Source organism: Cuculus canorus, chromosome 3 (genome assembly GCF_017976375.1).
Source record: "Cuculus canorus isolate bCucCan1 chromosome 3, bCucCan1.pri, whole genome shotgun sequence".
Classification (NCBI taxonomy): domain Eukaryota; kingdom Metazoa; phylum Chordata; class Aves; order Cuculiformes; family Cuculidae; genus Cuculus; species Cuculus canorus.
Window position 1 is genome coordinate 45,534,588 of NC_071403.1, and position 13,493 is coordinate 45,548,080.

A 13,493-nucleotide genomic window follows, 5' to 3' on the forward strand; every position below is an offset into this window, starting at 1 on the left:
AGTTCCCCAAAATGACATGTGAACACCTTTTCTTGCCAGGCCCCTCTTGCTCTTGGGACCACATGGGACCTTCTGTCAGTTGTCTTTCTGGAGGCCTTGTCATCAGCAGGGGAGGGTTATGGTGAATCAAACCTCTTCTGGGCTGTTCAGTTCCATATAATTACTGATGTTCACTCGGGAGCCTGCTGTTCCTGTGGGTGTGTGGCTCCTGCCTTTCCTATAGGGCTGGTAGGGATGAAGGTGTATTTGGAGGGGTTGAGGGGCAGCAGCAGAATTGCTAATAGCAGTTTCTGCATAGACTGGTCATTTCTTCTGACATGTACCTATTACTGTCTGTCTTGAAAAAAAATGTTCATGCACCACAAATCAACACCATAACAGACATGTCAAAGAAGCACTTCACCTCTGAAGCTTTTAAAGATTTCTTCTCTTCCAATGCACAGCAGCCCTCCTCGCTGTATTATAAGCATGCATACGTTGTAAGACATTTCTGTAGTCCAGATGTTTTTGGTTAAAAAACAGCAGCACATGAGCTGCTATGTGCAAACCTTAATAATAATAGCTGTTATTAAGATTACATTATCTAATAATATGGTACTACTAGTATTAATTATTAATGCCACTATGACTGGGAAAGTCTGCGACTGCAGTGCAATGATGAGCAGCACAAACAAGACTATCTACAGGCATCATATTTTACACTTTCTCTGTCTGAGGTTCTTTTTTTTGCAGATGTTCCGTAATTTATTATAATTCTGCTGCGTATTATCAATCAAATCACAGCTAGGCATACCACAAAACAATGCAATCATCAGCTTGGAATATATTTACAGTTTATGCTCCACTTTCAGCTTGTTTTCAGCTTGGTTTTACCCTAGTAGATCAGAATAGGGGCTTTTGCATCCTATCAAGCTGCAGTAGCTGAAATAATTTTTCTAGCATTGTAGGGGGAAAAATAGCCTCTCCGTAATTAAGGCTGAGATTTGGTTTTCTTTATAAGCTTGATTTTGGTCCCTTCTCCTTGTCTTTTAAAAACACAATAAAGGTTCTTTTTTGCATTATATTTTGCCTGTGCTCAGCGGGTAATGATTTATCCAAATTTTAGATGACTCACACAAGCTGTGCTTGATATAGGGGGCTTGGAATAAATAGGTCTTAATTGTGATATGAGAAATTTTCCAAGTACTTTTTTCTGTCTTTTTTTTCCATAAAAAAGGACTTGTGCTAGAAACATGTGTTTCAAAGTTCTCAGAAATATCTAAGACATGGTGTTACTTCTGCACTGAAGAAGGGAATTTACTGAGAAGTAGAAGTGACAAGAGGGCTACGAATGATAAATTTTTAAGAATAATTAAAGTCACAGAATCACAGAATGGTAGAGACTGGAAAGGACCTCTGGAGGTCACATAGTCCAACTCCCCTGATAAAGTAGGTTCACCTAAAGCAGGTTGCACAGGAATGCATCCAGGCAGATTTTGAATACCTCCAGTGAAAGAGACTCCACAACGCCCCTGGGCAGCCTGTTTCCATGCTTTGCCACCGGCACAGTCAAGGAGTTTTTCCTCATGTTGGGGTGGAACTTCCTACATTCCATTTTGTGTCTGCTGCCCCTTGTCCTGTTGCCAGGCACCGTTCAGAAGAGTCTGGTCCCATCCTCTTGACACTTGCCCCTTAGATATATATATAAGCATTGATAAGACCCCCTCACAGTCTTCTCTTCTCCAGGCTAAACAAACAGAGCTCACTCAGCCTCTTCTGATAAAGAGAGATCCTCCAGTCCCCAATCATCTTTGCGGCCCTCTGCTGAACTCTCTCTAGTAGTTCCTTGTCTTTCTTGAACTGAGGAGCTGAGAACTGGACACAATACTCCAGATGAAGCCTTACTAGGTCAGAGAGAGGGGGAGGATAGCCTCCCTCAACTTGCTTGCTACACTCTTCTTAATGCACCCCAGGATACCATTGGCCACCTTCGCCATAACAGCCCATTGCTGGCTCATGGTTAGCTTGTCCACCAGAACTCCCAAGCCTTTCTCCACAGAGCTGCTTTCCAGCAGGTTACTCCCTAGCACATACTGGTGCACAGGGTTATTCTTCCCTTGATGCTGGAGCCTACACTTTGCAGAGAATTTTGCAAAAAGGAAATGCTGAACTTCACATTATGATGAGGCATGGACACATCTGTGCATGAAACCAATTATAAAGTCAACATTCTACTTGGCACTTTTTTTAGTACTCCACAAACTGTAAAATGCTGCAGCCTTTTCATTTGTAAGATTTCCACAGCTTATAGCCATAAAGTACTTAACTACTTAGAAGAAAATACTTGATCTGAAAATAACTGTAAGTAAGTGTGGGAAGAACAGAGTCAGATAGGTGTCATTGTTACAGGGCTGACATTATGGTGGCAAAGGCTTTGACTCTTCAGTGTATTGTGGTTTCTTTCATGATTAGCCTCTGTTCTGTTATTGTTTTCTGCTTCCTAACATTTTATAATAAGCCCTGTATGATTTTCATTTGATTAAATCACTGAGATGTAATTTAAAGCAATATCTGCATACAGAAGTGTCCAAAGAAGGTGAAGGTAGGAGCCTTAACACTAGTCTCCGGTGTGGGTCAGTTTGTTAGATTTGCCTTTAAGTATAAATATTCTACCTTATCAACTCTTTAACCTAAACTCCAGGTTGTTTTCCTCACTTTTTAGCTTTCTTTTTCTCTTTCTCAGCTATATTGGATTATTTAGCATTGACAATTATTCTGGGATTCACTTAACAGGACAGACACCACTACTACTTGATATCATGCTGCATGTTTTTGGGTTTTTTCATACCTTCCTATATAGACAGTTTTCATAGAAAAGAACCAATGCTGTACTAACCAGCTCAGCATATTTCTTAAATAACAGATCCAGCTTCTCCTCTGGAGTATTCAGCTTGTTCAGACATTGCATCAGTAGGGTAGCTTCCTTCCCTTAAAAAAAAAAAAGACGCAAAGTTTTAGAGGTAGAGGTAGTTTGTAGTGGATGCACTGTTACAAAATTGATTGTTTGATGCACAGTCTTTAAAAACTGAGGGAGAAATGAGGCATTTGGAAGGAAGAAAGTAATTATTGCTATGAATTTATGGGTTTTTCTTCTACCCATAAAAAGAAACGTGCTTGAATATTCCTCCATTTCAGACCTCAATAATGTACCATCTTCTAGAAGAAACATCAGCTACAAAATTGTTTTGTCCTGTATAATCTTATTGTTCATTTAATGTATTTGCAATGTGACTGGGTCACATACATGGCACAGGATAGAAAGGGCCTGGGCCCTGAAGGCTCAGAAACCAGATCTCTTTGCAGGCAAAAACTGATCAAAGCTCAGTCCCTGGGCTGCTCACCCATCCAAGACATAAGATTAAGTACAGAGACTATGGTGTGGATGGAAACAAGCAGCGGGTATTGCTAGTCAGGTCTGGGCTACATGATAGTGGTGTAAATCAGTTCCCTGACTTGGTGAAGACAGTATGGATATCAGAGACAGTCTAATAACTATCTGGGCATGCATAACTAAATCACTGTGTAGCCATTTATGTATTGCTTCTCTTCTGATACCTCTTGGTATTCATTTCAGCCCTGAGTATGAACTGGAGCTTGAACATTACTTGTTTATCAAATACAAAATGTCCCTGGTAACCCTGGAGATAAGGATGACCATGATGCCAAAGCTTTGGTTGTGCTTTTCCAAATGTTCCTCTTCCTGAGGTTGTGAGAGCAAACTGGCTTTCTGCTTTAGGCTGGAAGCGTTCTACTTCAAGTCTAGTGCAGTCCAGGATTACTGCCTGTGGAGAAAATCCAGTATTTCTCACTAAGCTCTTTCTACAGCACAGCATAAATAAGCTGAAGAGAGCTAAAATCAAATCCTTGAATGAAATCGCTGCAAACACAGCTGGAGAATTGTGCTTTGGTATTGTTTTCACTGACCTTGGAGAGGTACCAGTAACTGCTCCAAAGCCAAGGCAATAGAAACTGAGGAACATCCTTTCTCCTGGTCACTCAAGGAAGTAGGGAAAAAAAAAATCCACGCTCTGTACTGTGCTCAGTCCCTTGTCTATAAGGAAGTCCTGCAGTGATTTTTCTATAGACTCAATCTGCAGTGTGGATTTTCACGCAGAAGAAAGGCTTGAAGATTGGTGGGTGTTAAACGTAGGAAGGGAAATAAATCATGCTTTTGTTAGATCGGGATGTAACTACATTGCTCTCTAGTGGCTGCCCAGCAGAAAGGGCATACTTCACAAAAACTAGCTGAGGCTTCTTTCTAGCTCAGCTAACAGAACCCTGCCATGGCCAAGGTGCTCTCTAAGCACTGTGCCTAGAGAGGATAAGCATATTGGCTTATTCAATAGAGTTCGTGATAAGTCTGGAGGTTTGCTTGATGAAAAATAAATGCCATGACAGCGAATTTGTTCTACAGATTTCCATGTCACAGAGTATCACCATTAGCACTGTTATGACTGGTGAGTAGTCATACCTGCGGAAGCAGGGGAAGAAAAGTTTACTGAAGCACACATGAGAGGCCAGGTGTTCCTTTGTCTAAGAAACAACTTTCTGCAGTGTGTTCTCAGACTCACAGTTGTGGCTACCCAGTTGGTGTGGCCCAATAGTACATCAGAATTGTGTGATAGAATACTAAGCTTTTGTCTTTTTAAAATACAGTAGGAACAACCTACATGTATCTGTTGGGTAATTGTGGAAAACAATTATCAGTCAGAGAAAAGCGATATTGTAATTTTCAGTAGCAACCAGTGTCATCCACTGCAGAGGCTTAACATGGGAAAGAGCAAGAACCAGGGAGATTTTAGTTCTGTTTGCAGAGGGCTGCATAAGTATGCAAGTACTTGCCTAGTCCTTTCAGGATTTTTTTCTCCAGCTTTTGCTCCTTGCTGCCACTGGGCTCCTTTGCTCTGGAAGCATCCCCAGGAGCCAGCTTCTCTTTCTCACCCTCCTCATTTGCATCTTCATACTCTGCATCCTCCACACTGCCTGGCTCTCCCTTTTCAGGCCTGTCGATGCCAGGAGGAGTGCTTTCCTTCTCCATCAGGCTTGCGGCAGACCCGTAGGTTTTAATAATGTCCTCCAGCTGCCGGCTTAGCTCCTCTGAGATGTCGCACACGGCTGCCTCAGACTGGACACTTGTCTGCTCTTGGGGGGCCGGAGCAGGGGGCTGTGAGCTGGGGGCAGGTTTGTCCCCGCTCTGTCCCTGGGTGTCCTGCCCAGGTGAGGCGTGAGTCTGGTCATTGTCCATGCTTAGTGCAGTACCTGACAACAAACAAATGTAGGGTTAATTTAAAGCACGTGAAATTAGTTTTCTAATTGTTCTCAAAGCCTGGCTACCATGTGAATGATTTTGTGTGAAATTTGGGATGGCAGCTCATCTGTTGGCTCTGGCTTCATAAATACGTTGCACTTAAATGAACAACCAAGGTGATTTGCCTGCAGAGAGAAAAACAAATTATATACTTTCCAAGAGGAAAGGCCTGCCCAAACCTAATACTTAAACCAAAACCATTTATTACTGTTGCCAGCAGTAACACGTGAAATAACACCCTAGTCATTTATACCATTTCCACCCCTGAACATACTCTTTGCCACATGTTTACTTTTCTTGATCTGTTTACCTGCAATGCTGGCTACCGATATGGGCAGATTCACATGAAAGCCATATCAGTTCCATTTTCTATTTCTCCCCTGTGGTCACATATTAAGTCAATAATCAGAAAAAAAAAGGAATATTTTAAATTAAAGTGGTGCATCAAAAATGGTGTCATGCTCTTGACGAGTCCAGCATGGTGCTTAATCTATGAGTGGCTTGGCTTGGTACTATGACAATAACAGCAAAGAACAAGATAAATTGCTTTTCTCTTGTACTTGCTGCATACTGCTGACAGCTTGTTTGACAAAATACAAATACAGAATAAATCACGGTGAGGTAAAAAACGATGAGGCATAACATGGGTTGATAGAGCACGATGTTTTCTGGGGCAAATTTCATGTAATTTGTTCCAAATTTGCAAAAGGACACTTTTGTTTTACCATGTTTTTCATCAGCTACACTAGTCAGGTGGCACCAGAGCCCTCAACGTGCCTATGTTCCTCTGGAGGCTGCTTCAAATCACCCAGATCTGGCAATGCAGGTGTCAGCAAGAACGTTCCAGGCACCTGTTCCTCAACTCCTGCAAGGTATGGGCCAGCAGAAACAGCATCTTTGACTGTACGTGGCTGGAAAACTCAGTTTAGCAGGGGCTGCTTCCTTCTCAGAGTGCTGACAGAAGTGCTGTAACTGCTGCATTGACTTCAGTAGGTAGCGTGGAGGTGTGGGGTGCCCAGCTGGGTCTCACCCTGCAACTAGCCCCTGCTTCTGCTTGACTACAGACTGTACTCTTCATAGCTATGAGTCTTTCCTCTCTTTAAGGCTGACTTTTGTTCTTCCCTCTAATTATATGATTTACAGTTTTGCCAGTGGGGCATGAAAAGAGGAAGAAGATTGCTTTCTCAGTTCTGTTCCAGCATCTGAAGTGGCTGCTTTCTTATTTTTTAAAAGACAACTTGCTTTGAAAACAGGGAGCTAACTGAGAAACATTTTGTTCCCTGTTCAGTTGGCGGTAACATGTATCTTCTATGGTGTCTAAATTTCTACTGCTTTCAAAATCATAAACTTGGCCAAAGGCAGTACATGTTAAGAAAGATGTAATTTACTGTAATACATGACTTACTATTTATTATTAAACTCTCCCTAGTCAAAGTGATGTTTGAAAGTGCAGTGATGGCTATCTTCAAGGCAACACTTTTCAAGATTTGATTGTCTAGCTATTTGACTGGGCCTACAGCGAAGGGAGTCAAATATCATGATTTATCATCTTTCGAGCAATTAATTGTGGGCCTATAATTGAAAGCTCTGAGTGGGGCTCAGGATGTGCTTGAAAACTGTTAGCTACAAATCCATGCCCCTGCAGTCCTCCCACAGGTACAACTCACCAGCTGGAATGGCTTGGGAAGATGGTTGGACCTGGTCCCAAAGACCCTGTCAGACAGATGCATACCATTCTTTCCATCCTGCTTGCAGTATGGTCATTATGCCTCTGCAAAGCGATTGTAAAATGATATCTGTCTGATTTGATTTCAAATTGAGTTTAATTTACACTGAAAAATTAGGCAATTTAGGTATATAATTCCAGATAGCATGAAGGTTAGACTATAGTTTGTAGTCTTGTTTTAACTAGAGATAATTGACTGCCAATTAATTCAAGGTCAGTAAGATTATTGTAAATATTAAGCTAGAAGCTCCACAAAATCTGTGTTTATTTCTGACATGTTCAGACTTGTGTTTATGATTACATCCGTTAATTTTAGCTGATGGGCAATTGGCAATCAATCAGCTAGGAAACCCAGGATCACCAGGACTTGTCTAGATGGAACACGCGTCTCATAAAGTTCACCCTCAATTTCAACAAGCTGGTTTTGTAATACATACATTAGAGAAGAACAGGATCACTAAATACTCCATTACCAAATATTAATTTCTCTTTTGCCTATCTGCCTGTCTTTGTAAGAAAGCAAAAGTTGACGTTGTTCTCACTGCACCCCAACTCTCTCCCTTGGCTACCTCCCAGCTCCCAGCTGCATCACTGGTGGAGCAGCACTGTCCAGCTAAAGCTTTCCTCCTAAATCAAACATGAAGTGCACCTGCAAACACAGCAGGCTTTAAATCAACAGTAGCAATCAATTTATGCATGATGTTTCTCAGGAATAAGGGAAAAACACAGGTGAATGAAAGAGAAACTGGATGTTCAGAATGAAGGACTCAAGATTTTTAAAAGCTGGCCTCACAAGAAATCTTCCCGAAGATACATTCCTGGCTAGAAAGGGATTAGTTATAATAAGTCTCTGAAACCACAATTCACATTTGCTGAGGTTCAGGCCACCAACCTGGAGCAGTAAGCAGGCTGGAATGACAGAAATATCCAGTGATGAATCTTTGACCAAAGGGTGTCCACCTGCCAGGTTATACTGGGCATTGTATTCACACACATACATAAATATTTTAATGTTTTATTCTATTCTTCTTCAGGCTAAACCAGAGATCTGATTTTCAACGACAAACATAATGCCTTTTAAGATTGCTGTACCTTATTTTGTGTTACAGCTTCCATAGCATCATGGAGTTTATATTTAGGGAGACAGGACAGCTCTTATCTGCCGACAACAGCCCACTTACAGCCTTTGATGTTGGAAGATTTTACTGCAGTTGGCCCCAGTCTTCCCTGTGCTCTGGCCTTTTTAACCTTGATGTGCATCAGGAATTCTTCCTTATCATGCCATAAAAGACTTACGGTGCCATTGTCAGCAAGATCCAAAGTGTTTACATTGTACCCTATCTTAAAGACAATAATGTCGGAAAATTGGGTGGTGGAGCCTAGCAAGGAAATATCTTGGTTCCTTCAGGAATTTTACACTTGCCTGATTTTAGACTACCGCCTCTTGAGTTTTGCAATTCTTTCTACCATTACTGATGCCTCCAGACACCTGAATTTCCAACAGGGCCTTATGTTGTTTTATGGTGAGGAGGAAGAGCGACCAGTTGTCTGACTGAGTCTAAGCATTGGATCTTGTTTACTCTTTTCTTCCTGCACTCTCAAATCCTGGACCTGTTCCACAGTCCTGAGATCAGTGTCTTTCATGGCCTTGGTGTTTTGGATGGAATCTTGATCTCAGACATTTGTGGTTGCTGCTTCCATACAGTCACTCTAGAGGGTTAATGTGGTTTCATTTTAACAGGAAAGTGCAGTTAATATGGCCATACAATGCCTTGTTCCTACATCAGCCTCAGAGTTTTGGGCTGCTTTAGGGACAGACCAAATTTCGAGCCCAGATCCTAGGTGTTCATTACACCTTGATTCCCAGCATGTTTAAACTCCAAGCCTGTTCCTGTCACCAGCAACATTAGAGCAAACCAGGCTGGAGTCTGTGTGGGGACAGAGGAACTGCAAGTCATGTTGAGAGGTGGTTTGGATGCTGCTATGACCTGTGTCTCAGCTCTTGGATGCCCCAGCACATGGCTGGGACCTGATTCCAGAGATGGTCCTCTGCTCCTCCAGCAAGAAATGCCCCTGAGAGCCAGAGACTGCTCCTGCCTCCCCACGATGGAAGACCCTCTTCTCCATCCTCCTCTCTCTTCTGTTTAATACAGGAAAAGTTGTGCTGCTAAGTTCAGTCTGGTTTGTTTGTCTCTGGACATATCCCTTAACATTTCACAGTTATCTATCCTTCTCTGTGCTTAAAAATCAACCAGTATTTCTGAATTAAAAGGTCAGTCGGCAAGAGTCAGTGCCTGATTTAGTGGACCTGCAGTACTCATCCCTCTGTCCCCTATGCCAGATGGCATCAGCCTGCCTCTAGTCCTGCTGGAGCAGCCACTGCTGCCGAGGAACCAACCTGGCACTAACAAAGCACAAAATAGACGTCCTCTTCTTAGTTTCTCTTGCAGACTGCCTTTCATACTGTTGCAGAGTTTTGCTTATCTTTCTTAAACAGAGTGCTTCCCCTTGCTTCTCATGGGAATTTCTTCCTCCTTCCCTTCTTGCAGATTGAACTTCTGGAAAGTTTGCAAACTGGTCTATATTTAGCTCTTGCCTCCCCATGTATCCAGCAGAAGGACATATGGCACCTGCTACGCAGCCAGGAGTTATTTTAAGCACTGCTAAAATGGGTAATGATATTTAGCACTTTATACTCAAAATTCACACACACACACAATTCTCTAAAACAGCGTGTTCCATATAATTACACCAGCCAGTATATGCTGATAAAATCTGAATTTTTACCTCAACATAACACCAAACTGAACTACAGTAACACCTCAAAGCAGCACATATTAAACTCTGGAATGGCCCACACTACTGTAGTTCAAATTACCCTCCAGAAGAATACAAGTGCTTTGATATAGCCTAGACACTGTCCTATGTTTTACTTCAGAAAGTGGTGATAAAACCACCTTTAACAACTACACGGTACATTTGAATAGCTTTATGATTTATGCCCAATCTTCTAGTAAAAAAATGAACAAAAGTTTGGAGGCTTCATAGCAGATTTCCATACCAGCATGGAAAGAGGCTTTCTGAAGTCTCATGTGGCACCTGATTCTTGATCACTCACTTGTTGTGGCAAACCAGCCACGGCCTCATGTCTCTTAAAGACAAGTTCTACCAACATAAGTTAAGCTTAAATTTTTTTGATCATTCTTAGAGAAACATTTCTTATTTTCACAAACAGCCCTGCCTGTTTTCCTCACACATCACATAGTGCACAGATTTTAAGGTTATTCCTAGAAAACATGGGCTAACAGTCCCAAAGAGAAGTACTTAGATTAAACCCTTTGCACCATGCCACCAAGTACTGACAGCAGCGAAACTGTTCATCAGACTTACCAGAGCAAAGAGAAGAGTTCAGTGGAGGAAAAAAGTCAGGCAGAAAGCTCAGACAAGGGCATGCCAGCAGCTGGACACTGGTACTGTAATACTGCCACTGAAAGAAGAGGGACGAGGGACGGGAGGACTAGGCAAGGGGGGATGGACAGAATGACACAGCAGGAGCAAACACTGTGGAGATTGAATGCGTGCTTTGCAGGGGACTGGCTCTGATAGGCAAGCAGGGAGGCTGCCTGCTAGCTGGCAGTGTAAACCAGCTATGTTGGCTATTCCCGGCTCTGACACAGAATGAGAGACGATTAGAGACTTGGGCTCTCAGAAAAAGAAAATAAACAAAGGGTACATACTCAGCTGCTATCCTTGAAAATTATTTCTTAATCCTTCAATGACTTGACATGTTACGCTGCGTGAAATTTGTCTGTATTAACTATGGATTGGTCAAAATCTTCTGTCTGCACCAGAAAGACCAGAACGGCTTTCTATGATGTGATCTCAGAGCTGTGACTGCCCTTTGCAACCTGGGATTTGGGCAGGATTTGTAAAAAAACCAGACTGATTCTTAATCATAGATTCACTGGCTGGAAGAGACTACAGGAGGTCTTTAGTTCAACCTCTTGCTCAAAACGAGCTCAGCTGTGAGTTTAGATCAGGTCTCTCAGGGCTTTATGATAGTCTTAAAAGTCTGTGAGGATGGAGAATGCATGACCTCTCTGGGAAGCCTGTTCTCCTGCTTGACTGTCTTTGTGGCATAGAAAGTTCTCCTTATACCTAGCCTGAATTTCCTTTGTTTCAGCTTGTGCTCATTGCCTCTTGTCCTCCCACCTCCCACTCCTATGAAGAACCTGTCTCTGTCTTCTGGATGGTCTCTTCACAAGAACTGTGGGGCTGCACTTCTGGCGCCTCAAAGCTGTCTCTTCTTCAGGCTGAACATCCCACTTCCCTCAGCCTGTCCTGATGGGACAAGTGCTCCAGGCCCAGCCACTGAGGTTCCCCTCCAGTGAATCGACCAGCTTCTCCCATTGGGGCATGAGTGCTAATAGAGATGGCTGGTATAGCTGTCCCCTGATCTCAGTAGTTCCCAAATGTTCTTGTTGCTGCCAAGTTAACCTGCCTGACCTACTTTCTACGTGTTGCCCTACTGGCTCACGCTGGCCCAAAGTTGTTTATACAAACAAGCAGAGCGCTCCCCAGGGAGCTCAGCTGCGTGCTATTTATTTAGCAACCAGCATCTCCCACTTCGGTGACCCACAAGCCATTCAGGCAGCATCTCGAGATGCCAGATGGCCTGAGGACCATCTGCTGCCCACTCCCTAGAGAGAGATGTAGGTCAGCTTAATGCACAAATATGCAAACAACTGAGAAGTGGTAGGCTGGTACTGGAAGTGGCCACTAGGGCTATGAGAGGAGAGATGGGACTTTGGCTCCAGTGAAAAATAATAAAGCTCAGAACAACAACAGGAGGAAAACCACATGTGCCACAGTGGTTTGGAGTCATTCTTCAAACAAAACCAGAAACCTTTTGCACTTGATTTACGAGGGGTATAAGAGAAAATAGTACGGGGCAGCTCAGCATCAAGAAGTACTGGCTCAGAAATCACAGAATCATAGAATCATAGAGTCATAGAATCATAGAATCATAGAATAGTTTGGGTTGGAAGGGACCTTAAAGACCATCTAGTTCCAACTCCCCTAGATCAGGCTGCTCAAGGCCTCATCCAACCTGGTCTTGAACACTTCCAGGAATGGGGCATCCATAACTTTCCTGGGCAACCTGTTCCAGTTCCTCACCACCCACATTGTGAAGAATTTCCTCCTTATGTCTAGTCTAAATCATCCCCTCTTTAGTTCATAGTCATTGATAGAATTAGTCCACAAGCTTCTCAGACTTTCACTGGAGAGGACTAAAGGTCTTGCTATATTTGTGGAGACATTGTCTTTCGGATGGAAAGAACATAATTAGGGTGGTTTTCTCATTAGTCTTATTTATCTGCAGCTCATATTATCTGTGAATGCGTGGGCATTATGGCTTAAGGCAGAATCAGTTCTTCAAATCTTCTTCAGACACTGGTGATGGCTTGGTAGGGCTCCTAAGGAAGACCTAGATTCAAGGACAATGAAAGGTCGGGGACTTCTGCTGCAAATCTTTCAGAGGGAGTTGGAAACCAGCTGGGCATGTTTTGAGAGAAGATAAAGCTCTGGGATTGTTTGTGACAGGGCAGTGGCAGTGAGCAGAATACCAGTGAAGATAAGAGTGTTTGTGCAGGCTCCCTGTGCTCCTTCTGTTTCAACTGGAGATTTCTCTTATTCCAGTTCCCTGCTCATTTTTCTTTTGAAATAAAATCAGCTCCAGGGTTTCTGAGATCAAAATGCACAACAACAAAATGCTACCAAGGAGCTAAGCAACAGCTGAGCTGCACAAAGTTACTCTGGCATATCCTCACTCCTTGGCAAACACAAGGCAAGACATGTTCAGCTTCACTTTCTTTCACTGGGGTTAAAGCTATTATGTTGTAGCTCATTTTGGAACAGCCTGTCAGCATGCCCACAGACCCTTATCACAGCTCAAATGGCATGCAAGGATTCACAGGGTGGTGGGAATTTGGTCATGTCCTTAAGATATCAGAGCATACGGATAACAGGAAATTAGTTGGTGTCATCATTATAAAAATTAGCTACAAGAAATCCAAAGCTACATGTTCTGATTTGTCCCTAAACATGCAAGTAAAGAAAACAGTCTCTGGTACAGTGAGGGAATAGAAAGGGGCAGATAAAATCAGTGTTCCTAAGTGTATGTAGAGTATGTGTGTGTAGCTGCAGAAAATTAAAGGGGGTCTGCTGCATTTTGGCTTGAGTTGACACAACCACCTTAAGAACAGAAAGGAAAACTCAGACAGAGGAATTTAGAGGAGTGTGTTGAAACTGCCATGTAGGCAATTAACATGCGGAGGATGATCAGCATACAGATTCTGTGTGATGGGAGAGTTGCATCTGGAGAGCTGGGGTGAGAGCTGGCTGAAAACCCTCTCTGTG

At 42.8% G+C, this 13,493-nt stretch overlaps 1 protein-coding gene across 1 annotated transcript in view; it reads right to left on the reverse strand.

The window, feature by feature from the left end:
* TXLNB (taxilin beta) overlaps positions 1-10,656 on the reverse strand; it is a 33,500-nt gene extending 22,844 nt beyond the window's left edge. The window contains exons 1-3 of the mRNA XM_009557488.2: positions 10,464-10,656; positions 4,882-5,298; positions 2,876-2,967 (exon numbers count right to left, since the gene is read on the reverse strand). Coding sequence (XP_009555783.2) covers positions 2,876-2,967; positions 4,882-5,284 — 495 coding nt within the window. The 5' untranslated portion in view covers positions 5,285-5,298; positions 10,464-10,656. The remainder of the gene's footprint in view (positions 1-2,875; positions 2,968-4,881; positions 5,299-10,463) is intronic.
* Positions 10,657-13,493: the final 2,837 nt, after the last annotated feature.